General features: G+C 40.8%; 1 protein-coding gene across 4 annotated transcripts; it reads left to right on the forward strand.

Annotated features, from left to right (window-relative positions):
- The first annotated feature begins 415 nt into the window (after positions 1 to 415).
- Positions 416 to 27,840, forward strand: SLC5A1 (solute carrier family 5 member 1). 4 transcript variants are annotated; one of them, XM_049804236.1, is made up of 15 exons: positions 416 to 502; positions 2,652 to 2,723; positions 10,391 to 10,495; positions 12,871 to 12,930; positions 13,277 to 13,381; positions 18,156 to 18,261; positions 18,472 to 18,552; positions 19,672 to 19,892; positions 20,883 to 21,018; positions 21,827 to 21,934; positions 22,982 to 23,132; positions 23,747 to 23,915; positions 25,976 to 26,191; positions 26,501 to 26,612; positions 27,456 to 27,840. In XM_049804236.1, exons 1-15 carry the CDS (start codon positions 416 to 418, stop codon positions 27,677 to 27,679), a joined length of 1,953 nt encoding a protein of 650 aa, XP_049660193.1. In that variant the 3' UTR covers positions 27,680 to 27,840. The 4 variants fall into 4 exon arrangements, with proteins under 4 accessions (XP_049660193.1, XP_049660195.1, XP_049660192.1 ...); XM_049804238.1 differs by having other exon boundaries at positions 27,474 to 27,840; XM_049804235.1 differs by having other exon boundaries at positions 26,501 to 26,603.

Genomic DNA, 27,840 nt, shown 5'->3' on the forward strand with positions numbered 1-27,840 from the left:
TCTAAAAGAACTGTATCTTCCATGACTAGATTTACAGGTACAACCACTTAAAAAAAAAAAAAAAAAAAAAGTATTCACAAACAGTGAGGTAAATATGTGGGTTTATTGCAGCCAAGCCACTCCTCTCCATGCTCATTCCTTCTCAGACATCTACTCGTAGATGTTAAAACCCTGAGCACCTTTGGCAGCGGGATTGAACTCTGAAATCTGCAGCACCTGTAACAGAGAAGCAACACTTGGGAAGGAATTGTCCCAGGAAAAGCAGCAGCTTCAACTTGTGTCCCATGGGAGACAAGTGAATCTGAAGTTATATATTATATAAGACGTAGGGGATGACAGCAGTTTATCATTAACCTGAACTCTGCAAGAAGCACATAAGGAGAGAAAGAAGAAGAAAGCCAGAGAAGCAGCCAGGATGGAATCCAACATAAGGATCAACAATCCTGCGGACATTTCTGTTATTGTCATCTATTTTTTGGTAGTCCTGGCAGTGGGACTATGGGTAGGTTGGGATTTTATTTATTTATTTATTTATTTATGTAACGAGCAGGTAGTTTATAGTCTCTTGGGAAAATGGCTCCGTAAATGAAAATGTGTAATCGTCTAAAGATTTTGGTGCTTAATTGAGATAGATAGTTAATAAGTGCACGACGTGGGTATTTACTGCAGAGGGGATGGTGACCCAGGGAGGCATCTGTTTAGGTGGATGAATGGAGCTAGTGGGGAAGATGGAGTAATGAGGTTTGTGTGTGGAGGGGCTGAGACATCTGATCAGTAAGGATCAGGCCAGCAAGGGTCCCTATTAGGAAGCGGGCTAGTTGTGAATAGATGCGGTCTAGGACCGGGGAGCACAGGGACTGCAGTGGGAATCGGTGGTGTAAGGTGATGCCATAGGAAACGGCGAGAAGAGGGAGCTGCAGGGAGAACAGAGGTGAAGTCCATGTGCGGGGAGGGCAGTATGATGGTGTATCAGAAAAACTGCCCCTGTGACGGTGTGACAGACTGGGGACTGCAGATCGCTCTCAGCGAAGGAGTGAGATGGGTCAAGACTGGAGGTGCCATTTGAGGGCAGCATTATCGTGCCTTTTTTTGCCAGCGGGACCTTGACTAAAGAGTGCAGTACTATTGAAACTATGAGGAAGGAACAGTTTCAGGGGTGGCAAGTGGTGGCAGTGACTTTCTGTTTGTCGTCTAAGCACGGCGGTGCCTACTGCCCTCACCCCAGCAAATGCTGAGCGTGCTGAGGACTGCAAGGCAAAACCCAGTGCCTAATCCGAAAACAAAGCGCAGTGCTTTCACAGCTGATGGAGAAAGGCAGATACTATCCTACTGGTGTAACTTCAGTGCTGAAGTGTTTGAAGATAATAGGCCAATACTGTGAGCTACAAAGCTGTAAACAGTGGAATGTCACTAAATTTCTGTTTCCTTGGGGCAAGCTGGCCTGGTCACCTGAACACCTGGCCATTAACAAGCGGAGAGGAGGCATTGTCCCTCAGTAATCCTCTGCTTGCCAGGAGCATCACAGGGATCCGTTCCACAGGGCAGATGCAAAACAAACGTCCCTTTCTAACAGCCTGGCAATGTTTTGAAGAGCACTAAAAATTTAGGGTGTACACAAAATGGACACAACCTTTTCTTTACCTCTTTGTATCGTACATGCCCAAATTGTAGTAAAAAACCTGAAGCCGCCAGTATACCTTGCTGTCTTGCGGGAGGGAGCTGGTTCTTTGCCACAGAAGTCTGGCTGTTGCTGTAGTTGAACTTTGCATTAAAGGTCTGTGAAAAAACTGGGCTGATCTGTGGCTTGTCAGGCAATTGTGTGCTGACTGACTCCTGGAACCGTTTCTTTCCAGCATCAACATCCTGTTTATTGGACAAATACTTTTTCAGTTGCTGTGTGTAGTTAAATGTAAATCTGTTGTATTTACTTCCTTTCTTCTGCATCAGAAGAAAAGACCTGGCTAATTTTCCCAAGTCTTCTTTCTTATTTGCCTGTTCAAAGTCCATCAGAGGAGACAATGGGAATCCAATATTTGGATCAGGGTCACTAACAAAAATTGGAGGAAGCTTCCCTCTAAAGCCCATCCCTTGACAAACACAAAATGACTGTGAAAAGGAAATTTTAGTTGGCTTCTTTTTTTGAACTTCAGAGACGAGTGGGTACGACGCTGATATCGCAACAAGAAAACAGATTTTTGTAGGTATCTGCTGGGGCTGGATAGTATTGAGTAAAAAAGCTGCACACTTTCTCTTAATGAACTTGCAATTTACAGCCTTTTTTGATGTCTGAAATCAAAGGCATTGCACACCTGATGAAGTGTTCATATGAGCTTTTATCTGAGTGATCATTTTTTTTGGTTAAATTTAATTTTGTTTTAATATTTTGCACTGTAATGAAAGGTGAAGCAATGAAGCTTGAATGGTTAATGTAAACCTAGAGACAAGAATCATTGTTCAGTTGTATTATTTTCTTCATCATAAGCTTGTTCCTTTTAGCCACTCTCTATATTTCTTCCACTTTACCCTCCCCATATGATGTATGCTTTCATTCTAGCTGTTTGTTCTTAGTCTGCGTATAGTTTACCTATTCTACTTAAAATATGATTCAGTCTTCCTTTCTTTTTTTTTTTTTTTTTTGTTTTGTTTTCCAGGCTATGTACTCAACCAACCGAGGGACAGTAGGTGGATTTTTTCTGGCTGGACGAAGCATGGTTTGGTGGCCGGTGAGTGCTATATACTGTGTGTATGTGCATCCTTATGACTATGTCTAGTCCTTAAATATTAAGTGTCTCTATAATACTGTTTAGCTTGGGATGGCTATGTCATGTAGGCACACTTCAAACTTTCTCTAGCCACAGTGACACAAGCCAAACTGCACAACACAAGCCACCTGATAGGCAGGGAAAAGTGTTGGGGAAGTTGTCAGTGTTGTGCTCTGAGCTGTCTTGATTATGTGACCAACTTTTTTAAACCTAGATACATTGGTAATGTCAGTGTAGACAAATCCAGTGCTTTGCCTTTCAGCCCACTTTAAAACTTTTTAATATTTTGAATTCATTACTTTCACTGCACTCAAAGAAGCTGGCTCACTTTGAGGTTATCACAGAGAAGCGTTAATTTACTGCAATTTTCCCTCATATTGCTCTACTGTTTCCACTTTTGGTAATAAGTTCTGGTCTGTACAAGGAGAAAATCCTGGAAATATTATGATAAGTTATTGGTAAAATATAGTTGTAATTTTATTTAAAGATTATCTGTGACTTATATTGTTTGTCTTCTGTGGGTCTCTATTCTCTTCCAAGGTGGAGAAAAGGAGCCACAGATGCAAAACATGTTCATAGCCATCCATCAGGCCTCTGGAAGAAATGATTTTAGAAACAATTATCTATTTCTTCCAGATCATACGGTCTGATTAGTGTGACTTCTGATTCAAGATTCCACCCATGTGGATTAAGTTACAGGATCAGAGAGAGTGAGAATAAGTATTTGTTGCCTAAAAATTTAGGAATTTTCTTAAAGTAGGCTGCAGAAATACCTACACAGTCTTTCAGTCTTCTTGTGCTTCAGGGAGCTGCTCTCTGCCTTTAGAAGGGATTGGCACTGCCTCTTTAATGACATAAAAAGATTAAAGGCCAATGACAGTAAAAGATTTCCTCCTTTGGTACAGCAGATCTAAGAAAGTTCAGGTTCCATTGGAAGATTGAGGAAGGAGAAAGTTTCCAAGTTATTTTAAGATAAATGGCATAATTCTAGGGGGAGAGAAAAAAACCAAACAGATTACTTTTGCTTAAATGTCAATTTAATCAGTGGGCTGGTTTTAACCTTGTGCAATTCTGTATGCCTGTCAGAGGTGAATATGAATACCCTTTTGTGCAGAAGTAAATGAAGGTGGAAGAAGCAAGGCAGGAAAGACTCACCATAAAAAACTTCTGTCTTGCTGCAGTGGCACTGAGAACTCCTAATGAGTCCCCTAAGATCCAGGGAAGATTATCTAATGCTGAGTTCTGTGCCAACACAAAACCAACAGATTCAGCAAGCTCCCTTCCTCCAGTGGGAAAACAAAAGGGATGACCCCACAGTGCAGTGGTTGCTGCTAGGATCATCTCTCTCTCTCTTTCCCTAACTCTGCGAGCTCAGCATGGGTGAAGTGCTAGTCATCAGTGGAGTCCTAGACCACCCCTTCGATCTTTCCCTTTGGAATGCCAGGAGTGTCTTTCTGCACCATAAAAATAACCCCCTCTTGCTATTCTTCCTGGTATCACTCAAAATAAACAAACAGCAAGCACTCAAACCACAAACTAAATACCATGTCAGCAGCACCACCTTGGAAAGTTTGCCTTGGATAAAAAGAGATTCCAAAACACCTATTCCCACAGTTTAGCAGGTAGATAGGATGTCCATCACCCAGTGCAAACTGCGCCAAAATGACTAGGAAACCAATGAAAGTATAGAAAGTTCAGTCAAAGATGTGATCTCAGTTCTGCAACAGCTAATGCTGTGTGTATTTTTTTTACTTCTGTGCTTTGACTTTTCTTTTGTGCCACGTCAGGACTAACCTGGCATGGTTCTGGAAAGCCCAGATACATTTCCACAGACTGTAGATGAGAGGCAGAGTTGGGGAAGTTGTTTTGTAAGTGGACTCTTGTTTATCAGATTTCTTCCCTGCAACTTCAGGATAATGACCCTTGCTGTGTAATTGCTTTCTGGAACAGAGAAAAATGAAAGAAAAGAAAAAAAAAAAGTCCTTCCACAGACTTGTTATAAACTTAATTCCCTTAAACTAACTGTATTTTTCAGTGGTTGTGCTATGTTCTATGCTCTACAGGGCAGCCATAAGTGGCTTTTCTGACCCCACAGGGAAAGAGGCTCATTAGCAGTGTATCAAGATCCCTTACTGACAAGACTGGGAAAGGGATTCTGTTCACTTAAATGATTTAATAGTTGTGCTTTAGTAGACTAGAGGAGACGCTGGTAATCAAGGGCTGGAGGTTAGTCCCACTTTTCATATGGATTTTGCGTGTTTGTCAGTCACTTTGCCTGATTGTGATTTAATTTCTCAATGCATAAAGTAGGAGCAAGACAGTTATCCTGGGCCAAATCTGTCCAACTTTGGCTCTGATTGTTGGCTCCAGCAGAATCCACGAAGGTTGCTTAGCATTTTGCAGAGCCAAGCCCACAGTTAGTCTTTTCTGGCTGTTCTGCTGAGGTAATAGGTCACTTCTGTGTTAGTTCACTGAAATCTCTGGCCTTGTGCAGTGGATGAGCCAACTCAGTAGTTCCAGTAGTTAATTAGGGATCGAGGTATATAATTACATTCTCACCGATTGCCAGAAATTTAAATCCATCGTTGGTTAATCACAATGGTATGAAATGCTGTGCCCTTTCCACAGTCTTTTTGCAGAAACTGGTCTCTTGGGCTTTAAGGGAAATGTCTTCAGGAAAGACACATATGGCTCTTTAAATACTCATAACCAGCTCTGCTTTTTCCAAAAAGACACAGAGAACCTCAAGGAAAGTGATAGCTTTGTATCAGTGGGCCTTCCAATCTGAACTTTAGCTTACTTTGTTAGATGAAGGAGTTAGGTTCAGCCAAATACTTTCTACCATTGTAGGAAATGAAGTATCTGTTCCTGGAGAACAGTCATCTTAGGTAGCAGCCAATCTCACAGGATTAACAGGGTTTCATGCACAGTTAAGAAAAAAAACAAACAACTTCCATTTTGAAGCTTTCCTGCTTTTGAATTTTGTTCTTCGGGTTCTGTAGTTTTGCAGACAGAGCTGTCTGCATAAAATTATGGATTACCTTATATACTTAAGTTCCTGAGGCATACATGCTAATAGGACAAAGAGTATCTGCTGGGCATCTGAAGTCCAGCTATGGTTAGGAAGATTTACTGAAGAGTAAGTAGGAAGCATGCAGAGTCAAGGACAAACTATGCTTTAATCAGAAATGTAACTCAGCTCTTTTGTTGTCACTTATGTGTTGATCTTTGTGAGACAGGAAAGAATTAAGGAAAAAAAACCCAACATATTTTTGCTTCAGTTCTGCACGGCTTATTTTCATGGCCATCAGAACTGGCGACTGGCACGATTTCTCTGATCTCTGCATCCAGTTAAGTTCTAAATTTTCTCAGAATTCTCCCCGCTTGCTGAATCTGACACTGCTGTGCAGAGGCAGGAAAGACAACTCTGGTATGAATAAGATTTGTATTTCCTTTTCTTAAGTAAAGTGGAATAAAATGTAAACTTATTTTGTCAAATTCCATACAGAAAATAGTGTGAAATGAATAGTTTTCAGACTAAAGAGGATAATAAAGTAATCAAAGCAAAGCACTAGTAGAAAAGGAAAAGTTCAGTGAAACAGATCTCTACAGAATCCATCCGAAGATTCCAGCCAGCCAGGAGCTGTTGTTTCTGTTTCAGAGGACAAAGGTGGAAAGGTATCAGATCAGCCTGCTTATGACTGTGCTGTTCCAACAGGCGTTGGGCTTGTCAGAAGACAGAGACACAGTTGATGTGTATTGTATATCCATCTCTCTCGCTTAGTGAATTGTGAAGTGTATAAATGTGGTTTAGCTTGGCAGTAATGCAATACATAGAATTTGCAGAGTAATTGGGAAAGCAGAATAAAAACCTACGCTTCTTTCTTTGGGTGTCAGAGCCTTGAAAGGGTGGCAGTAATATTTCACTGTAAGCAGTGTACTGATTTTTCCAAAGTGACTACGGGTGATCCCAAAAAACTCAGGTAGAAAAAAAGATGTCCTCCCAGCAGGGTAAAGTCAGATGTAGCAGGGAAGAGTTGAGAGTTAAAGAAAACATGGACAGTGTCGAGGAGTAGTTCTCAAACAAGGGAATGAGAAATTTGTCCAGGGAAGAGGGGTTTGAGAAACAGTTTCTGCAGGTGACCCGTGGGAGGAGGGATGCCTCAGGGCAAGGCTCACGATCTCACGCTGATGTGAGGGACCCTCTGCTGTTCTCTCTAAAGGGGATAAAGGCCACAGGCAAAGTGTGCGTGGAATTGCGGAAAAGAGTTTGATACCAAGCTAACACTTTTAAACAGGAGAGCAAGCATTAGGGGCATAGGATATGTATTAGCAGGTTCTGGGAGGGAGAAAAGCCATAAGCTGTAAAGTCTGCACACTGTTGCTGCAGTGGTCACTGATTTGCAAAGTACATCATATATGATTTGGAACAGCAAGTGCTGGGATGTTAGTGCATCCTCAAGTTAATGAAAAGAGCAAGGTGAAACGGTTAATGAATAACATGGTAAAAACAGAGTGATCATCATCTGTCTGCAGTATAGTGGTACTTTTCCTGAACAGAGAACTCTTGTTGAAATCTGACCTCTTAAAAGATTTTAAAAGAGTTAATGTTCCACATTTGCGTCAGGTTAGTTCAGTTTTTTGTCCTCTCTTTCCCTCTTAACAGCTTTTGTTCCTTTCAGTAAACTTTCTTCTCTACTTTTCCTCCTAGATCTGTTTTTAAAATTAATTCACTAACACATTCACTGAGAACAGTTAACACTTCTAGAAAATTGTTTCCCTCTGTCATCCCCCAGTTTCAGCCCAGCGTTCTTTAGGTCACGTATAGGTGTAGTGCAGCATCTACCAACGGCAAATCAAGCAATTCTAGTAATCAGCCTTTTCAGTACAAAAATACCCCAGCAGTAAGTTCTTCAGAATTCTGGGCTTGGGCCCAGAGCCCATCTGCCTTCTTCCCTCATCCTCAAAGTACTGCTGTGGCATATTGGAAATTTCTCTTTCCCCACTAGTACCAGCAGCTAACAGGGTGCAAGGATACTTGGTAAACACTCCTCTTGGTTTAACTGTGCTGCAGTTTTAAGGGTAATATTAATTTTCTCAGCGATGGAGCCATGTTCTACCTTTCCATGTACACATAACAACAGAAAACACTTCTAAAATTGCATCCATTATTAGTATGTATTGATCTTACAGTTCTGCTGCACTGGATGTTCCCTAATTCACAGGAGAAAATTTAGAAAGTGAAGGTGGTATCTGCATTCACATTGTTTTGTCTTTGTGCTGGCCCTAAATATGTGGGTAATTTTGCATTGTTTTGGTCTGGGTTTGTATTTTTCTTACAATACAGTCGTACTCTAGGTAAAGTTGGGAACACAGTATTGTCAATGAGTGCTACAATATGGCCCAGGGTTTCAGGCACTGAGCCAAAGCTTACTACAGCTGTCAGTTCTTAAAGTTCTTCATTAGCTGCTTTTGTTACTTGGATCTGCTTGCAGTACATTTTAAGCTTTTGAAACAGGAAGGGGGAACACGTTAAATAAAATCAGAGATCAATGTAGTTAATCTTTTCTGGTGATTACATTTCTAGTAACCTAGATTTAAGTTTAATTATTCATCCTCAGGGAAACACTGGACAACAGTGCTAATGCCTGGTATAAATGATATTTGTTTCTTCATGATCATTGCTGGGAAAACACTGTTGCTGTCATAAAGAGGTTAAAAGAAAAAGTTCTCTTTAGTTCCAGTGATCTCTGTGGCTTATTTGCTAATGCTTGTTGCAACACTTATAATTCCTGTAGAAATATGTCGTATGACAAACTGGTTACATTTCTGTAGGGCACAACTGACTTCTAGAAATGTGTTTTTAAAAAAAAAAAATAAAAAAGATAACTGAGTGAACTTAGAGACATAAATTTCCTGCCATAGCAAAAGAGCAGTTTGTCTGCAAAAAGACTAGAAGAAATCAGAAGATCAAAATGAGAAAAGGAGGAAAAAGTAAGCTTGGAAAAGACAGAGTGGAATCCTCTGCTGAATTTTATTTGTACATTGCAGATAAAAAAATGGGGAAGGAAAATCTATTTTGTGATTGTGAGATGAAGACCATGGTTGCTATTCCTGGCTATGGCATAGCTCTGTAGAATAAATCTGATCTTCAAAGGTGGATTTCTATAATGAAATCCCCTTTAACCTCCCAAATCTCAGGCATTTGTCCCCGTGCTCTCAGAAAGATTGACTAAATTTTTACTGCTACTCAAAGAACTCACTGCAGTGACTGCAGACCTGGGAATTTGTAACTATTCCCTTTATATACACTTTAGGACCCTGAAAATCTCCCAGTGAGTTGCAGACAAGGAATATTTCTCCCTTTTGTAAGGTGACTCTGTACATATTCCAACCACCTGTACTTGGGAACTACATAAGGAGAATGTGCTGGATGCAGGTCCTGCGTTCATATGTCTAAAAAGCTATTTTTAAGCACTTTGGGTTATTTCAACATGAAAGGCCTACCTCAAATAAGAGCATTAGAAGCTGGTCAGCAGAGGTTCTTTTGCCTACTTTCTATATGCTTTTCTTTTATTTTTAACCGTGTTTCCTCTTTTTCTTTGTAGCTTTCAGAGGACATAAAGAAAAAATGGAAGTGAATTAAAAAAATGTTCACTTACCTCTTTTCATCTTGGAACTACTTCAGCTCACATGTCTTCTGCCTACAATACCAAATCCAACCTCTTTTTCATGCTTAAGTTCTCACCCTGCATCCTTCAATGTCTGACCGTGTAAATTATCATTAGGCATTTCTGCTGCCTTTAATGGTTTCATTTTGAGGAAATCAAGCTCATACCTTTTCTCTTCATCTTTTCTATAGTCTGAGCTATTTGATGAAGAACTAGATCTTTTGGCACAATCTCTCTTTTGTGAACAGTTCCTGCCTGTCTGTAATCCAACATAAACCTTTCATTCTTTTTTAATGTCTCCCCATTCATCAATTCCTATGTTCTCCTCACTGTTCTCTTTGTATGGTCAGTGCAATATTTGGGAGTCTTGGAGATCCAGCACTTCTTAAATATAACTCCTTGATTTGCTATTGTTTGTATCTTCCAGAAGCACTTTCTCAGCAGATATTTCTGCCACGCAGATTTCAGAATTTAATTTAGTAACTGAATATCTTTTGACTAGAAGTGAACCAAGTACAAAGTCTATCCAACTCTCACCAACAACACATTTAGTTCCACAGACTGTGGAATATGAAATAGGGAGTGCCATTTCGACAGTATACACTTATTGTTTCCGCCTTGAGCAAGACAGATCACAGTCATTTTCCATAAGTTAGTCAAATTTTGGAAATATTTTAATATCTGTTGGTGTCATAAACTGTTTGCCTCAACTGGAAGAAGATCTATGTCTCACCTTATTCATTCTCACTGTTGTAGATACGATGGCTGAAGTCTCAGCTTTGAGGGGGAACAAAAAGAGGGAGTCTTGAAGTTTTCAAGGAAGTTGGTTGTCAACCATTCTCACCATCATCTGATGATGATATATAGGCATGAGTTCAAAATGCCAAGTGAACATGATTTTTTTCAAGTTACCATGAACAGGACCTAAAAGCCAAATATTGTTCTTTCTGTTCCCAGATTGGTGCTTCTCTGTTTGCCAGTAACATTGGCAGTGGACATTTTGTGGGAATAGCAGGAACGGCAGCAGCTGGAGGAATTGCCATCGGAGGATATGAATGGAATGTAAGTGGCATGCATTTAAGTGAATATATTTGTGACATCAGAATTATCTGCAGAAGTTAGTCAAAATAACATTTCCTAATAATTTAGGACTGTCAAACTTTGTGCTTGGCAACACTTGTTTTCTGTACAGACCAGTAAGTGCCAATGTAATCTACTATTTAGCTCATCCTCCTTGGTCCTTGTCCAAGCCACTGGGAGAAGATGACCCTTTCCTGTTGAATGAGGCTTTTTAGAGAGCATTTGAACCAAATAAATTGGTCGATTCTCTTCTCTTTACATATCTTCTGATTACCTTTGAAGTATTTATAAAGAGCACTTTTAGACTGCAGGATGTTGGGAAGAATGTATCAGTTTTGTAATCCGTAGTATTTTTTACAGCATTTTGCAATGTAGGAATTGTTGAAGGGGCTTTGATTTCTTCACAGGCTATAAGGAATTTTGGACACCCTTTACAACAACCTACATTCCAAGAATCTTTTCCTCTTTACTTTATCCTTCCTCTAAATATGTGTGTTTTGCTTATGGTTGCTGTATAGGGTAGAGATATCCAAGCTGACTTAAATGAACTACTTGGGGTACCAAGAGTAATGTTAACTGCAACAGCATAGAGATTCACATGAACTAATTCAGTCCATCTCCTCGTATTCTCAGGCTCTGTGGGTGTGAATAATAATGGCCTTGTTCTGCTTAATTCACCTTCATGGAAAGGATTATACCATGACACAAAGGACTTAATGAGCGTACATAGGTCGATACTTTCCTTGCATTTAATTCTGCGCAGTGAAAGAAGCGTACCACCCTGAGGGATTTCGCTTTTTTCATTAACAAGTAGATGATTGCTGCAAATAGTCAAGTTCTCATATGATATAAATATTTAAGAAGAAGGATAAAGGCGAAAATGAACTCTGAGATGTGCACAGTTAACCTGTCATCTTTCTCTATTTGCTTACACTAGTCCTGTAGCAAAACTGATTTTGCTTCTCTTTGTACCAACACTAAGCAAAACGAAACAGAACAAGCATTGCTTGAAATTTCATGGTATTCAGATCTCTAGGACCCATATCCTTCTTCAAACATATCCACCTCTAACACTTCATCTCCTAGGAGATTCTCTGTGGACTACTGTCAATGCACAGTGTAGAAGAATTGTTGTTTAGGAAGAAGCAATGATGCATGTGTGTATTTGAGCAGATACATTACATAGTTCACTACTTACAACATAGTGGGACTGGTGTACAGGTTAATAGACATGGTGCCCTTGACTGTATAATCTGATTCTCCTCTTGAAAGAAATCCTAAGTTTGGCTGTTATCATGCTTGTATATCTCTGTTATTCCATAGAAATTATTTCTAATTAGTATTAGTATGACAGCAGAAGCTGAGCCAGTATTTCTTATCCATCTTATGGTTTTGATCTAAGGGCAGAACTTAAAAGATATGGTTGAAAAAGCCCTCTAAGACCTGTGGACAGAATAAATGCAGAGAGCAGGATTTTATTTTACATTTATCAACTTAAATATGTACAACTCCGTATCAGGCAGCATTTGCTAGCCATTTAAGTCAGAAAACTGTGACACTGCAGTACAGTAGGACCTATAGTTCACAAAATACACATGGTAACACAAAATATATTATGAAATGGTAATGTGGAAACACAAAATATTTTACTAAGTGCATGTCGTACACCCTGTACAGTATGTGGGATTGTTGTGAAACATACGGCCATCTCAAGAGAGACCCAGTGCAGGAGGCAGTTAATGATCAAAATAATAATAATCAAAGGAAGTGCTACTCTCCCCAGTACTTAGATTTGTGGATATCACAACATACCATTGCAACATACCTGATTCTGAGTGGGAAAGTACCCTGCATTAGTGGCTCTGCGATCAAGATACTAGCAAATAGGTCTCAGGTAGCAAACTTTACCTTCCTTAATGTTTCCCAGAAATGGTAGTCTTATGGGCTGGTGTTGCATTTTAAGCATTGTTAAACCAGGCTCCCTGGGTCTGCTCTGAAGAGGGCTAGGTTAGTCTGGTGTTGCTAGTGGAGTGGTGCTTTGATCCTAGACAGCAATCCTGTGAGCAGAAATCGGCTGTTTTTCTAGAAAAAGTATTATTATCTTGTGTGCTTCTCTGAGACATCTAGCATGAAATCCAGGCTGCATAATGCCTGACAAATTTTTTGGCCACGATTTCATTCCCAAATTTTCAACTGTAAATCAAAGGACAGAGCAGTTCCTCCTCCCCTGGACCCCCACAATACCAAGGTTTATGTGGTTTCAACGGTCTCTAGCTGCTATTGGGTCTGATAAATGGTCTTTGGGAGTGCTATCTAGAGAGAGGAGGCTAATTCTGCTGATCTTGTCTTGGCTGCAGGCTCTGATATTTGTGGTTGTTCTAGGATGGCTGTTTGTACCCATCTATGTCAAAGCTGGGGTAAGTCAAAACAGTACATTATGCTTTTCTTTGCTGCTCGTGTTTGCGGATCAGGTCTTGAATATTGCAAAGCCATTATGAATGGCATGTGATCTGAGTGTGCTAGAACTGTACTATGTTATGTCTGTATGTATTTGAAAAGTGAGGATTCTCTGATCTGGGATGAGAAGTACTTGGTACTCTCTCCTTGTTCTTTGATTCCTGGAGCTGCTCTTCCTTGCAACTGCATTTGCAGCATCCCTCCCTTTGCCCTCCACTCTTACAGTATCTGACTAGCAGAAAACTTTCTCTAATTTACTTTGTACCTGTTCCCCATTATCTGAAACCTTATCTACCCTCCCTGCAGGTGGTGACAATGCCAGAGTATCTGAAGAAGCGTTTTGGTGGGAAACGGATTCAGGTCTACCTGTCAGTCCTTTCTCTGATCCTGTATATTTTCACAAAGATCTCAGTAAGTAAAACTTTCATCGCATTTCTTCCAGCCTACATTGATCTGAAGAAAAGAAACTCCCATTTACAGTATTGCTGACACAATTGGTCAATTCTTTCTGATTTGGAGCCCTTGGTTGAATTAAGGACTGTGAAAATATGATTTGTGTTTTCTTCATTCTGCTAGTGAGATTGTGTATCCAAGGTCTGTTCTGCAATCCAAGTTTTTTCCTTCCTGGCAATGTCTCTTAATGCTTGTTGTGCTTTCTTTTTTAGGTTTTTAAGGTTTACTTCCACTTATGCTCTCCTCTAGAACAAGTCAGGGTGGAGGGAAACTTGTATTACATTACAGTCTATTATCCTAAGGATCTGTGAAATATGTGGCAGGAATTTTTGTCCCCAGACTTCATATTTATCTGTTTTAGCATCCTCTGGTGAACATGCCATCAGTAATATATAGATGAGGGAAAAAAGCAAGAGGGACATGGAGAAAAAGAGAATAACACGAATTAGAAAATAAGGGAGTGGGGAAATGCAAAGGAGGGAAATTTTAACACCTGAGGTGAAAGGAGAGAAGAGGAGAGATTCTTTTAATGGGCATGTGTATGAAGTGGTTGTGTTGCTGTGAAGTAGTGAAGGGAGCTGGTATTTTCCCTATATCATGAAACTAACAAGCCTCTAAAGAAGTCCACAGTTCAGGCATACCTCAATCTGTTGTTTTGCAGAAGTTGCCATGGTAGATTACTCTTTGCCCTCTGAATGGGAGCTGAGTGATAATAGTGCAATTTAAGCTAAAAGATTGGCCTTTTGCTCTCATTCTCACGTCTTCACGATAACTGATCCTTAGAAAGGTTATAAATTAAACAGGTTGGTACTGTGGAGCTGGCCTCAGAGTTGGATTTCTATATATTTCAAAAGGATTAGTTAATTTGCTGTTGTTGTGCTTAACTACCATAATAAGAAATCCCAGGTATGAGAGGGTTCTGGCAGCTCTAGCAGCTGAGCAAGTTCTCCAGTTGGATGACTCACAGACCTATTCTGCAACACATGTTTGTAATGAGCCCATCAAGGTGTTACGCAGGTCCTGAATTTACTATCTATCTTTTATTTCCAGCCTCTATCATGCCTAAGGATCTGGTCATGGGATTTCACTCTGTTTCAATTGGAGTGTCTTGCTTCTAGGCAAGACAGGTTCTCCATTTAAGTGTCCAGCGTGGTCATGAGGCTGAAGCAGCCTCTCCAGCTCTTGTGGTCCTGCCTTATTAGGGAGCAAAGCAATAGTCAAGAGATCCATACAGCAGCAGATTACCTGGGCCCCACTCTACCGGTGGCCCATCCCAGCTTCTCATCAACCCAATTATTCCAGATGTGTGTGGGCAATTGCCATGGAGCTGGGTCTCTGAGCCCTGCAGGGGAAAAGTCTGGTGTACAAGTTCCTCTAACCACTTCTCTTGTTTCCCCCATCTGCCCAGAACAACTCTGACATTGTCTGTCCCACACAAATATGGCTCAGATTTCTGTAGTATACAAACATGCCTTCTGCATTGTTGTCTTATGTCACTATATTTGGTAGGGCAGGATTTGCCCAGGTCTGATTTACTTGCCATATCTTATTCAGAATAGGCAGAACAGTCAAAGTCCTTGGAGGTTTCAGGTACTCTCAGAGGATGTCAGAGTAGGTTTTTCTATACCATGCTATGCAACACCATGGCCAAATTGTCTCTAGATGAACCAGCTCCAGAAGCAGAAAGGGAAAGGCTGTTCCACCCTGAACCATAGCTAGCTTCTTTGTGCTGTGCAGAGATATGCGTATTATGTGAAGCTAGCACAGGTCTCTCTTCCCAGAGGCACGGTGTATATCCAAACATACCCATGTGTTGACAATCCATGCCATAGCCAGCTTGGAGATTTGCATTTTACTTCCTTGAGTGCTACTTTTGCAAACACTCCCTTGTGATCTTCGGGGCTTATTGAGATTTGATATAGAAGGATGAGTTTCCGCCCTGCCCTTAACGGGCAGTCACACCTATCAGTTTGGCAGTGATACTGCCACTTATCCTTGTAGAAGAGTGGCATCTTGTTTCTGGGGTAGTTATTTCACGGGCTGCTTCCTTGATGTGTTAAAGTATTATCTAATGTTCTTAATAATATAATTATTGCGGTGCTTTTCAATGAACAGTATAATACATCATGTCGTGTAACTGCTGGCGTGCGCTTTCTGGCACAGTGCCCACCACCATGTGATGATCAGATTCCCTTTGCACACCTCTGTACAAGGTTGTTACCATTTCTCTCTTTTCCTGCACGTTTCCGTGTATTTTTTATTGATTTCTCACCTTGTTTTGTGGCTAATGAACCACTCGCCAGACAAGGCCACACTGCAAGGTGTTATCTTTGGGATCAGGACACACGTGATCTTTGAGCCCAAAGGATTTCTGTTGGACAGGTGCGTCACATGTACGTGCTTCCTAAGCATGCAGTACTTTTTGAGTAATGCCCATAGTAGCTTTCAGGGGCTTGCTAGCCACTAGTGATGCTGATGTTGGTCATTATGCCAAAGAAAATGGCCTAGTAAAAATAAAATCTTGATGGAGAGTAATTGACTAAATTATGATAAGACAAAAGGGAATTAAGACCTGAATGCTTTTGAAGAAATCATAAATCGTAAATCAGAATTTCTAAACGTATCACAGCATTTTCTTTATATTCATTGTGCATAATTTCAGTAGTAAATATATGAGTATAGGCTTACCAGGGGGAAGAGGAGGTAGAAGGATAACCTCCTCTTAGGACTGTATGGTGTAGGGTGTAAAGAGTATGTGCCACTGCCCTGACTCCCACATTAACATTGCAGCTGGATTCACTCAATTGGCATGTGTTCTGCGAGTGGTTCCTGCGTGATCTGTGGATGTCTTTGGAGAGATAGCGTGTAATGGAAGGGAAAGATTTACTCTATTCAGAGATAAGATAAGGATTAAATAGTGTCCATAAAAGAGTATTAATGGAGAAACAAGGAAATATTGGAAGGAAGTAATGTAATTTGGAGGGAGGAGCAGTGAAGTTGGAAGGTAACTCAGCAATTCGAAGAAGCTGACATATTGCTCAGGATGCTCAATAATTAACTATACATTTCTTTCTGGGGGTCATTTTAGGATCATTAATATTTAATGTTATATAGGCTAAACTAAAGCCAAGAACAGTAAAAGAAAGACCTGGGACATAAGCTGGTCAGTGCTGTGAAAAGATAGGAAAAAAATATTCCCATAGAGAGAAGGGACAAAGGATATGGTCTAACAGCCGCTGGGGTTACGAGCTAAATGTTCTGGTTCCCAGTTCCAAACTAAAACTTACAAGAAATCAAATCGTCTCAAGCTGCTCCAGAGGCAGAATTTTGGGAGTGGGACTTCTGTTGTGATTCACACTCTGCTTCACAGTTGTTTTCTGCACATCAGGGCAGTAGGGTTGGAGGACCTCATGCTGCAGATGTCCGTACCGCTTCCTCATTCTCCAGAGTGAACTAAGGGTGAGATCATACCCTGCAGTCTCGGTTTCAGTCTCTGGAATGAAGAGGGTTTCTTCATCCGGCATCTCCCAGCTAGCCAGACTACATAACTGCTTATTAGTATATCTGCCCTGCCTTACCTCAGCCTACCCATGGACAAAAAAGGGGTGCGAGCGCCTGTTCTGTGATGACAGGCTCTGGTTGCCCCACAGCCTGGCCTGTGGAACCTCCTGCTCCTCCAGCGAGCTGCCGCCCAGCAGCTGCCCTGCGGTAATTAATGGTGCGTGCAGGCTTTACCCCAGGGCACATGTAATGTTGTTTATCTTTGTTTCTCAGACCCTGCAGACGGGCAGTTCCTGCAGTATTTTGCAGCTCCCGTGTTTGCTGGACGCCACTTAGGACTTGTACTGTTAAAGGAGGACAGGACTCCCTGTATAGAGCCCTGGTATGGGTGGTGTGGTGTACAGAAGGAAGGCATGCAGGTGGGATTGGAGATGAGCCCAGGAACTGGATGCTCGGGAGCAAGGATAGGTACAGATGCAAATCTCTAATGAAAGCATAATGCATTACAAGTGCACCGGGGTAGATTATTCTGACTGCAAACTTGGATAAATAACGTTGATGCAAATTATCTCTAAATCAGGAACTGATTTAATGTCATTAAAATCTCAGAGTGTTACTCTGAAATCTGAACAATTTCTTTCTTACGCAAGAGCTAAAGGTCTCTTCTGTTAGCCAACTGATGTCAAGTATTCTGACAGGAACTTAAAAACAGAGGTTATATAAGATGTTTGCCTTTAATCACCATTTGTCCTGAACCAGCAAGACTAGCTATACCACATCTACGCAAGCGGTAAAGAAAAAGCAAGGGATTTATAGAGCAGCATTTAATGAAGAGAACCATGCCGTGTCTTGGACGTGTCACAGAGTCCGTCCCTGCACATAGCAGCAAGTGTAACCTGAACTTTAAGAAATTTGTTATTAAGCTGTCTCTCAGTATTTAAGCACAGAGTAGTGAGGTGACTGTTCCTAGCTAAAAAGATCCATTGCAAAAGACCTGGATGTTCTCTGAGAAGTGTTACAACTCTTGTACTGAAAGCAGCATGGCACTGAGAGGAGACTAGCAGTTGTACTAAAATGGCCTCTGTTTTCTTTTTGATTTTTTTTTTTGGGTGTGTGTGTGCGCAGTACTATAAGGGGGGAGTTGTGTATTTCAGTACCTGCATCGTGAATGTATAATATGCCATCATCATGAATTTAAACATTGGTTGATCTATCATTTTTTCTTTTACAGGCAGACATATTCTCTGGAGCTGTATTTATACAGCTGGCCATAGGGCTGAATCTTTATTTGGCCATAATTATCCTGCTTGCTATTACTGCTCTTTACACCATCACAGGTGAGTTTGCAGAGCAGTCTGATAAATTAAAGAAGTTAGAGGAGCCAGAAAAAAGAGAAGAGGGGAGGTGGGTAAGAGGGGAGAAATGAAAACCTGAAAGGGGAGTGATTTACAGTGGTTTTTGTTTGAAAGAAAGAGGCTATGAGAAAAGTCGGGGGGAGGATTTGCACGGAGGCTAACCTGTTTGTCTTGACTTTTCTTTGCCATTAGGTGGCCTTGCAGCTGTGATTTACACAGACACCCTACAAACATTTATCATGGTAGTGGGATCCTTTATTCTCATGGGATTTGGTAAGTAAATCAGATGAATTAAACTGGAATGTTCAACCACAAATCCCACAGTGGCTATGGAAATGGGTCCTGCAGTGTGGAACCCTGTTATATTAACCAGAAGATTTCAGTTCATATACCTATTTACCAGGGATGAAAACAGACATGCTGCCAAGCCCTTCAGTCATTGAGACCACCCCATCTCTAAAGCACAGGTGAATATGTAAGGTAGTATATAGCATCTCGTGACAGAACAGCACTTGTTATGGCTAGTGAGGTAAAAGCTGAGCTGTTTGCAGGTGATAAGGATACCCTTGAGAAGTTCAGAGAGCATCTTGTTTCAAGATTGTAATTTCATAGATATTCAAATGCTGATGCATAAAATTTTGGATTCAAAGTGAAGAGCTGCTGGTCACGTTGCACGTTTTTTCCTTGTTTCTAGATGCTAGCTTGTGTTAAAACAACCCAAACCTATTAACATTTTAAGTAAGCCTTGTAAGTTGATCTGTGGAGGTCAAGATATTGCCAGCTGGACAAATGATATGAACTGAATGTGTATGAATAGGACAATGTTTGTGTCCGGAAGACCATATGCATTTTAAAATCAGAAATCATGCTGTTAAACAGAATTAATAGGAAGGGATCATAAGAAAGAAAGGAATAGTGATAAGATTCTGTGAATCTGTAGTGTCCCTTCCTTATCCTTCTAGTTACTCAGCAGTTGGTTTTCCTCTAGCTAGGTCTTTCACTGAAGTGAAATTATTCCACCATTGTTACAACAGAAATAACTTCAGACTGACCTAACCTGGTAAGACCCTGCCTTAGGTTCTCCCTAGGTTAACAGCGTGTGGAAACAACGTATCTTCATTTCACTTCTTGGCAAGGCACCTATAAGAGATGTGGAGCCTAAACCAATGTTTGCGAGCTACATGACAGAAACCTAAACAGAAAGGTCACTTTGGTACTTAGATTGTGTGAATCCTTACAAAACACTGTATACTGTTTTCTGAAAATGTTGATGTATACTGGCTAGGATTTTTTTACATCCATATTAAGGAGGGTTTTCTCACATTCTCTATCTCCGTTAGAGATTTCAGTATTAAATACTTCATTGCTATTTTTACTTTCTTTTTTTTTCAGCATTTGCTGAAGTAGGAGGGTATGATGATTTCATGCGAAAGTACATGGAGGCAATTCCATCCAATATCTCCTATGGGAATACTACGATTGATGCAGAATGCTACACTCCTCGGAGGGATTCTTTTCACATCTTCCGAGATGCCGTCACTGGAGATCTGCCATGGCCAGGGCTTGTCTTTGGTTTGAGCATCATTGCTTTGTGGTACTGGTGCACAGATCAGGTAATGTGGAAGCCAGATGCCTCAGAAATGCCAAACACAAAACTCTGCAGTCTGGCGTGATCTAGGGGTACTCTTCTCCCACTGTAATTCAAAGCTGGGTCACAGAAATGGCAGTTATTTCAAGACTGGTCAGTGACTTTTCAGTTTCTGGTCCCTAGACCCCTCCCACGTGTGAGAAAATGGAACGGGTGTTCTTTCAATTCTTCTTATGCACTGTGCCCAGCAGATACCATTGTATAATTCCTTTCTCATTTTTTTGTGTGTGACCATGTGTAAAAACACAGAGAGGTTGTGATGTGAACATTCACTTAGGAAACCATGTATCAAATGATCCTGGTTAGACTGCGTCTAGATACGATTCCGCCATTCAGTAGTCTGAGTTTGTTTCCTATTTGTGTGGCTTTCATCTTTGCATGCACAGTCTTGGGAGGATGTTCTTTATATGTCAGGTCTTTCAGTCTGGAGACTCTTCCCCAGTCCTCCTTTCTTCTGCCTAAAACCTACCGTCCAGTTTCCCCGAGAGATCACACTGACATGAATAGAGGAAAGTGTGCTCCTGCAACTGCTACATGAGAATGTGTCCAATCTCTAGCAAGTCTGCTGCAATCTGTCTGCATTCTGAATTGTAAGAAAGATAATCTTCACAATTTGTAAACACATGAAAAAAACCCCAATGTAACTGTATCTATTGCTCACGTAAATATTTTATTCCTTTTTGGCTTTTTAGCCTATCTGCTTTAAGAACATCTTGTGAGAAAGAGGCTTACCTCTTAAACAAACAGTGGATAAATTATATTTTACTTTACTTATTTCAAATATATCCTTTGATTTTCATGTAGTTTTTATTTTTCCTAGTGACAGAAATGGTAAATAGGTTCTTTCACTATCACAGTGGTTAAGAAGTATCTTTTATCTGGAACTTGACATGGTGTGTTCCTGGAAATGCTATTCTTGGGTGAGTCATGCATGCTTGCCATGTCTCATTGACAGGTTATTGTCCAAAGATGTCTCTCTGGCAAGAACATGTCCCATGTGAAGGCTGGTTGTATCATGTGTGGATACCTAAAACTGTTGCCCATGTTTATTATAGTGATGCCTGGAATGATCAGCCGAATTTTGTATACAGGTATGCATATGTATACAGAAATGCAAATTTCTTCTTGCTGTCTATCTTTCACTGCCCGTCTCTCTCAATTTCCTATTCTCTGTCCCTTCCAAAATACCTGTTAGATTTTCATCTTGTCATCCAAATAGTCCAGGCACATGTATGCACAAAACCTAACTTCACTGTAAGAAGCTACAGGTCTTCCTCTTTTCCCTGATCCCAGGTTTCTGCTAATGCTATTGCTGTCCATTTTAGGAGAGAGAAATTCCACAGTGTCCCTCCCTAGTTGTCTGTTTGTTACAGCCCCACTCTGGCTGAATGAGTGGAAAATGCTGCCCAGGACGGATACTCGGCTGGCAATCAGAGGAAGAGGGTCATCAGTCACAGTAATATTCTGGGCCATGGACAGTCCCAAGTGCAGTGTGGGGGAAATGCCAATCTCCCTCCTCTCTAACCATCAGTGTGTTTAACAGCAGGTGGAAGAGAGATGTTCAGGTTGGAGGGAAGGGTCTTTGTGTTCCTCTCCTTGTTTTTCTATTTGTTCTCCTTGTGCTGTTCAGTTCTGGTCTGACAATTAAAGCTGATTTTTTTTTTTTTTTTTTTTTTTTTTTTTTTTTGGGCCTGCAGCACTTTACAGTATTCTTTTAGAGAGGAAAGGAAGGATAGAGGCTTAGAATCACCTTCCTCCTTGCCAGCAGACCAAGGATGATATCAAGCTTGCCAGTCTAGTGGTTCAACACAGAGATAAATTTTCAAAGCTCTACTAATTTGGGAGCAATCTGTTGTTTATATGACCTTGTCTAACCCTGCCTTGTTATCCTCTCCTCAGATGTGGTGGCTTGTGTTGTGCCTGAAGTCTGCCAGCAGTACTGTGGTACTGCAGTTGGCTGTACAAATATCGCTTACCCAAAAATGGTAGTGGAGCTTATGCCAAACGGTAAGACACTGTCTGTATTTGTTTGTTTGTTTGTTTTAAGAAAGGTGAGGCTGCCAGACTGTAAAAAGAGGTGATAGAGGTGATAGAGGGAGCCCAAGTCCCAGATTTAGTTCAAAAATTCTTGCCAGAACTATGTGGTATTAATCAGAACGGTAGCTGTAGCTGTAGGTGCAGAATGACAGTGTCAGCTCTCAGCTGGCAAATACTGGGTGATGAAATGGTAATTGATCTCCCTTTCTGTGAAGGTAAAAAATAACCTACTTTGCCAATGATTTATAAAAGACTGTCTCTGCCAGGATTTCTGAGTTGGAGGCATACACCTGCAGTCCTTCTGCTAAACCCACTGAGGTGGGAGGAGAAAATATTCTATGTACACATTGTCCCACAGGACACCTGTTCAAAGAGAGAATAAGGCACCACTCTGGAGAAGACTACATACACATAGAAGATAAATGTCTGCAGAAAACCACAGAGCTGGTTCATAAGGCTACACAGACAGATTACGATATCATACAGACCATGGTACTTCCCTGGTATCTTTAGTACTTGCCCGTCATATTATAACTGTTGTAAATAGTATTATTAAAATACTACAGTACTTCCCCATACTGTGTTGACTAGATCATACCATCTGGAAAAGTGGCTTACTCTGATTTTCGAACAGCAAAAGAAACTTTCTTTTTTTCCAAACAACTGGTTTACAAACGTACCCCAAGCAAGTGAGCACCTGCCTGCAAACAAGAGCAATTATTTTTGTAACTGCTGGGGAAAGTCTTTCCTTTTTATTTCAGCATTTAATCAGACAGCACTCACAAAAGAAGTACCTATGTTCTAAAAGCTCAAGAGTTGCCCTGTCACTGCTGTAAATAGCTTTTCCAAAGCTCAGCAGACGTCACTCTGCTTGCATTGCAAGCATCAGCGCATAAATACGCCAGACACACTCACAGCTGGCTGACTTGAAAGGGTCAGACAAGCAGTATGGATGGTGCCACGTACCGAGACTCTTCACTGGACGCTCATCCTGGTTCACATGCCTTTGTATTTCAGGTCTGCGGGGTCTGATGTTGTCAGTCATGCTGGCCTCCCTTATGAGCTCCCTGACTTCCATTTTTAACAGCGCTAGTACTTTGTTCACTATGGATATTTACACCAAAATTCGATCACGACCATCTGAGAAAGAGCTTATGTTAGCTGGAAGGTAAGCGCAGTCGAGCTGTACAAACACGGCCGGCCCCAGAAGCTTTACAGACGTCAGCCTCCAAAAAATGCACGAAGTGCCCCGGTGAAAACCTGCTTTTGCAGCGAGCGGGCAGTGCAGCAGTGGCCTCCTGTGGCCAGACAGGCTGTCCCACCCCACACTTCCCTTTTGGCAAACAAAACCACCCTTGCTTCCAATTTGATTGACAGTGGTGCGTGAAGTAGCTAAACTGATTCTCAACACTTCCTACTGCTATTCAAAGGGAACTATTTTAAAATCTCTTCCCAGACTTTGCGCTACACCATACTACAGCATGAATGAACTAGTTCTTCTAGTTGACCTGCTATTGATTTGTCTCTAGACATAACAAACAAAGGAAAAAAGCGATTTTCTATGTTTTGATTGCATGTTTAGCTGTATGCTGACAGATATTTGACAGATACAATAGCCAACTTGGATTTCTTTTGTTTGTTCAATGGTAATTGGCCATTATAATTGATTTTGCTGGTTGAAATACAAAATGGACATTTAAATTATTGATTAATTGCTGTTTTTTTCTTTCTGATAGATGCTTCTAAGCAGGTGGCTAATTGAATATCTGGCTGTGTTTACAGGGCATTTATGTTACTTTTAATTGGCATCAGCATTGCCTGGGTTCCTGTGGTGCAGTCTGCTCAAAGTGGGCAGCTCTTCGATTATATTCAGTCAGTTACCAGCTACCTGGGACCTCCCATTGCTGCTGTCTTCCTGCTTGCCATCTTCTGCAAGCGGGTCAATGAGCAGGTACGTACAAATTAGGAAACAGGTATGCTGCATGGTCCTTTAGGCATTGGGAGAACTGCTTTTTTGTTCTGGTGTCTTTTGTTAGCAACTTCTTCCTGTTCAGTTTAATCCTATTATAGCCCAGGCATTCTGTGTTTCCGTACCCCAGGACCTGAGGTTTCAGAGATGAGTTTGTAAAAGTTCTTTGCTAATCTGATAAATAAACAGTCACCTAGGAATTCCTAGATAGCTCTAAAACTTCGGTTATCTATCACTTTGCCAAGAAGCGTGTCAAAAGGAGAATTTATGGAGACATATTTGAAAGTAATCTTTTAGGATATTGGTCACCAAACTGCTTTACCAAATATATCACCGTTCACCTTCTTCTTGACTGCTGTATATTTTGTCAACAGCCTTTTAAACATATGTGCTGTCGTTTCATGCATTGTTTCCTGTTGTTTTTAGGACCTAGTCTGGGAATCACTAACTTTCATTCATAGAGCAGTGAACTGAGAAATATTGTACTTAAGCCTTTGTAAGTAACTCAGAAGGCATGAGGTCTGTCACATGCTTTGGTGGGACCATAGGCCAGTCATGGTAACTGGGGTCTCAGACATTCTGAAAACTCAATACTTGGTAATTCAGTTTCTTTTCTATAATACTAGAAATAACAATACTTGCCTATCACTCAGGTTTGCTCCAAGGAGGATTAGTTCAAGGAGAAAGCCTAGAGAGAGAAAGTTTTTTAATATGGCTTGAACTTTTCTCTCACTATTTTCTCTCGAGACCAGTTCAGCGGTTATTTGTGTGTATATCCAAGAAAAGCCTGTTTTACATACAAGGAATGTTCCATTTCCTATCCCAATATGGCTAAACCTCACAAATGGATTAAATCTTTGTGCCCTTTGTGGAAATCTGTCATTGAGTTTAGCTGGAATTTTACTTGAGCAAGAATTCAGTGTAATCCTCAGGAGTTTGTGTACACTGCACACTTTAAATTTGGGTAAATAGGGGAGACAAGCATCAAAACTTCTGAGAATTAGAGGCTTGCATAAGATAAACTCCAATATTGTAATTATTTGTAAGATTTATCAACATTTCTTGCTCAGAATCATCCTTCTTTCTGCCAGAAATGGAATGAACTATCTTGTCCTACTCCAAAACCTTTTTGTAACTTTGACCACTAATAATTAAAACTGTTTTGTTCTTAAATGCAGCATTAAACCTAGAATATTTTTTAATCAGGATTTGTAGATTTGTGTTACCATCATTAGTTTTTTGACTTCACAAACTCCGAGAATAGTTGAGATTGGAGGGCACCTCTGGACTAGTCCAACCCCTGCTACTCAAATGTAGGGGTAACAAGAGCAGGATGCTCATGTCCTGTCCAGCTGGGTTTTGAGTATCTCTAGGGGTGGACACGCCACAATGTCTCTAGGCACCCTGTCCCAATGTTCAATCACCCTTACAGTAAAACAAACAAACAAAAAATGTTTAAACAGAATTTCCCATATTTCAATTTGTGCCCAGACATACCTGTGTGTCTTTTATACTTTGGGCTAGAGTAATGTATACCTACCAGCAAAACATCCACCAAAAATATCGAGAATTAACTTTTAACTAATTACTAACAAGGTCATCAGGAGATAAACCAGACATATGTTTCAGGAGGAATGACACACAGTTGCTAGCTGGTTCCATCATGCTAGAACTGTCAGAGATTTAGCCCTCAAAGACAAAAAGGTACAAGAACAACCCGTGGGATGTGTAGTCTGTGGCTAGAGCCTGTCCTGTGCAAGGAGAGCATTGTGCGGAGACGGATGAACTTTGAGAAATGAGCTGGATAAGGTGTTTCCCATATTCTTTCTCTGAGCTGCCGGTCATTGCTGCTTTCAGTTATATTAATACAGTGAGCTGTAAATACGGTCACTGAAAGTATCTGAGTTAAAACCCATGTGCCAAAGGCAACGTAACACATAACTAATTACCTCTGTGTTTCCTCCAGCAACTATTCAGGGCTTAGAGCTTATTTCCATGCCTGAAATTACTCATTTTGATACCTTCTGTCACTTTGTCTGCAGGGTGCCTTCTGGGGCCTGATGGTCGGACTGCTAACTGGACTTAGTAGAATGATTGCAGAGTTTGCCTATGGAACTGGCAACTGTGTGACCCCTTCCAACTGCCCATTCATCATCTGTGGGATTCACTACCTTTATTTTGCAATGATTCTTTTTGGGGTTTCCACTATCGTCATCCTGGCAGTCTCCTTCATGACTAAGCCCATTCCTGATGTACATGTGAGTATTATTGCAGTCCTGCTCCTCCAGAAATGGAACCCAATGAAACCACTAATTTTAAACACTGGTACTTGGTATATTACCTCCTGACATTTCACCTACCCGCATCATATAGTCCTTGTAAGAAAGCAAAGGAAATAATTTTCATTTATCTGTCACAAATCTTCAGTGACTCCTAATAATCTTAGACATTGACTTAGCAGACATTTGGGATGCGATGGTCTTACAGCTTGTTCATGTGCTGGCCATACTGATTTGTCTCTATGTAGTAAGGCTGTAGATTTATAAACTTATTTTGTTTCGTGGCAGCTTTACCGCTTGTGCTGGTCTTTGCGGAACAGCAAAGAAGAACGTATTGATCTTGATGCAGATGAGGAGCAGGACAAAGCTGATGAAAGAGATGAAGAATCAGGTAACTTGAGTATCTATAGATTCTATCAAAGTGTTTGAGTATCCCTATTTCATTCCTGGAGAAACATTGACATGCTTGATATTCAAAGACAGTCCCACTCCCCCTCAACAACAAAACCTCAAACCCCACATATTTAAATGGCTAGTAAGCTGCTTTTTACCAAACTATTAAGCTTAGTGTAAATCAGAAATGAAGTGGATTTCATGGGAGAAAATCTTGTTCTCTAGGTAGCTAGGTGGCAGTTCTAGGACTAAAACAATGGAGATGCTTTAGGTCGGAGGTGGTGTGCATTGGCAGAACTGCGTGCAACTCCAGCCCTTGGAATGAAACAATGACAATTCACTTGGAAATAGGGAGTAGTAGCCAGGATTGAAGGAGCAAGGATCTGCTGTAAGGCACTATCAAAGCGAACTGCCAGATATCCCTCTGGCCAAACCCACCTGCTCTCTTTGCTGGCTTTCTGGTTCTGCTGCTTTCAAAAGTATCCTCAAATTCATTTATTTGTCTTTTAATTAAAAGTGTAGAAACTATTGAAAAAAATGAAGTTTAAGCTTTGCAGCATGGTTTGCTTCTCCAATACCAGACCAAGTCTCTAGGCTACAAAAGGCACAAGTGTCTTCTGCAAAAGGCTCACTTCCAACATGTAGAAAATCACCTTTTTTCCAGGTGAGCTGTGAAAACACAGTATTAACTTGATTCTTGTACTGCCTTGTACTAAAATGTTTCCATGTAACTATGACAATAAATCAGAGGTGCTGCATTAACTATAGGAATGTCCTCAGTCGCAGAGACTTTCCAGTGCATGCAGTGATCCATGCTTACATTTCATGACCAGTGTGTTATTCCTTCCAGTTAATAAGGAAAGTGAAGAAGAACCGGGATGCTTTAAGAAAGCGTACAACTGGTTCTGTGGCTTAGATCAACAAAAAGGACCCAAACTGAGCAAGGAGGAAGAGGAAGCATTGAAGAAGAAACTGACTGACACAAGCGAAGTGCCGCTTTGGAGAAACGTTGTGAATGTCAATGGCATCATCCTATTGACTGTGGCTGTATTTTGTCATGCCTTCTTTGCATAAACCTCTGATTACAGTTCTGAAATTGTACTGTATTGTCAAGCAAAACCAATGACTTGTAGATTTACAGAGTTAGAATTAGTATTTTCACTGTCTACATTTGTAAAATTCGGGGTAATTTACTCACTGATTTTGTGATCATAATTTCAAAAATCTAAAGATGA

The sequence above is a fragment of the Accipiter gentilis genome, chromosome 7 (assembly GCF_929443795.1).
Source record: "Accipiter gentilis chromosome 7, bAccGen1.1, whole genome shotgun sequence".
NCBI lineage: Eukaryota > Metazoa > Chordata > Aves > Accipitriformes > Accipitridae > Astur > Astur gentilis.

Excerpts from the sequence above, each read along its gene's own strand:
- SLC5A1 (XM_049804236.1), top strand. The coding sequence starts at position 416 with ATGGAATCCAACATAAGGATCAACAATCCTGCGGACATTTCTGTTATT. Across the intron at positions 2,724-10,390 it reads GAAGCATGGTTTGGTGGCCG|ATTGGTGCTTCTCTGTTTGC; the intron begins GTGAGTGCTATA and ends TTCTGTTCCCAG. Across the intron at positions 21,935-22,981 it reads AGTGGAGCTTATGCCAAACG|GTCTGCGGGGTCTGATGTTG; the intron begins GTAAGACACTGT and ends TTTGTATTTCAG.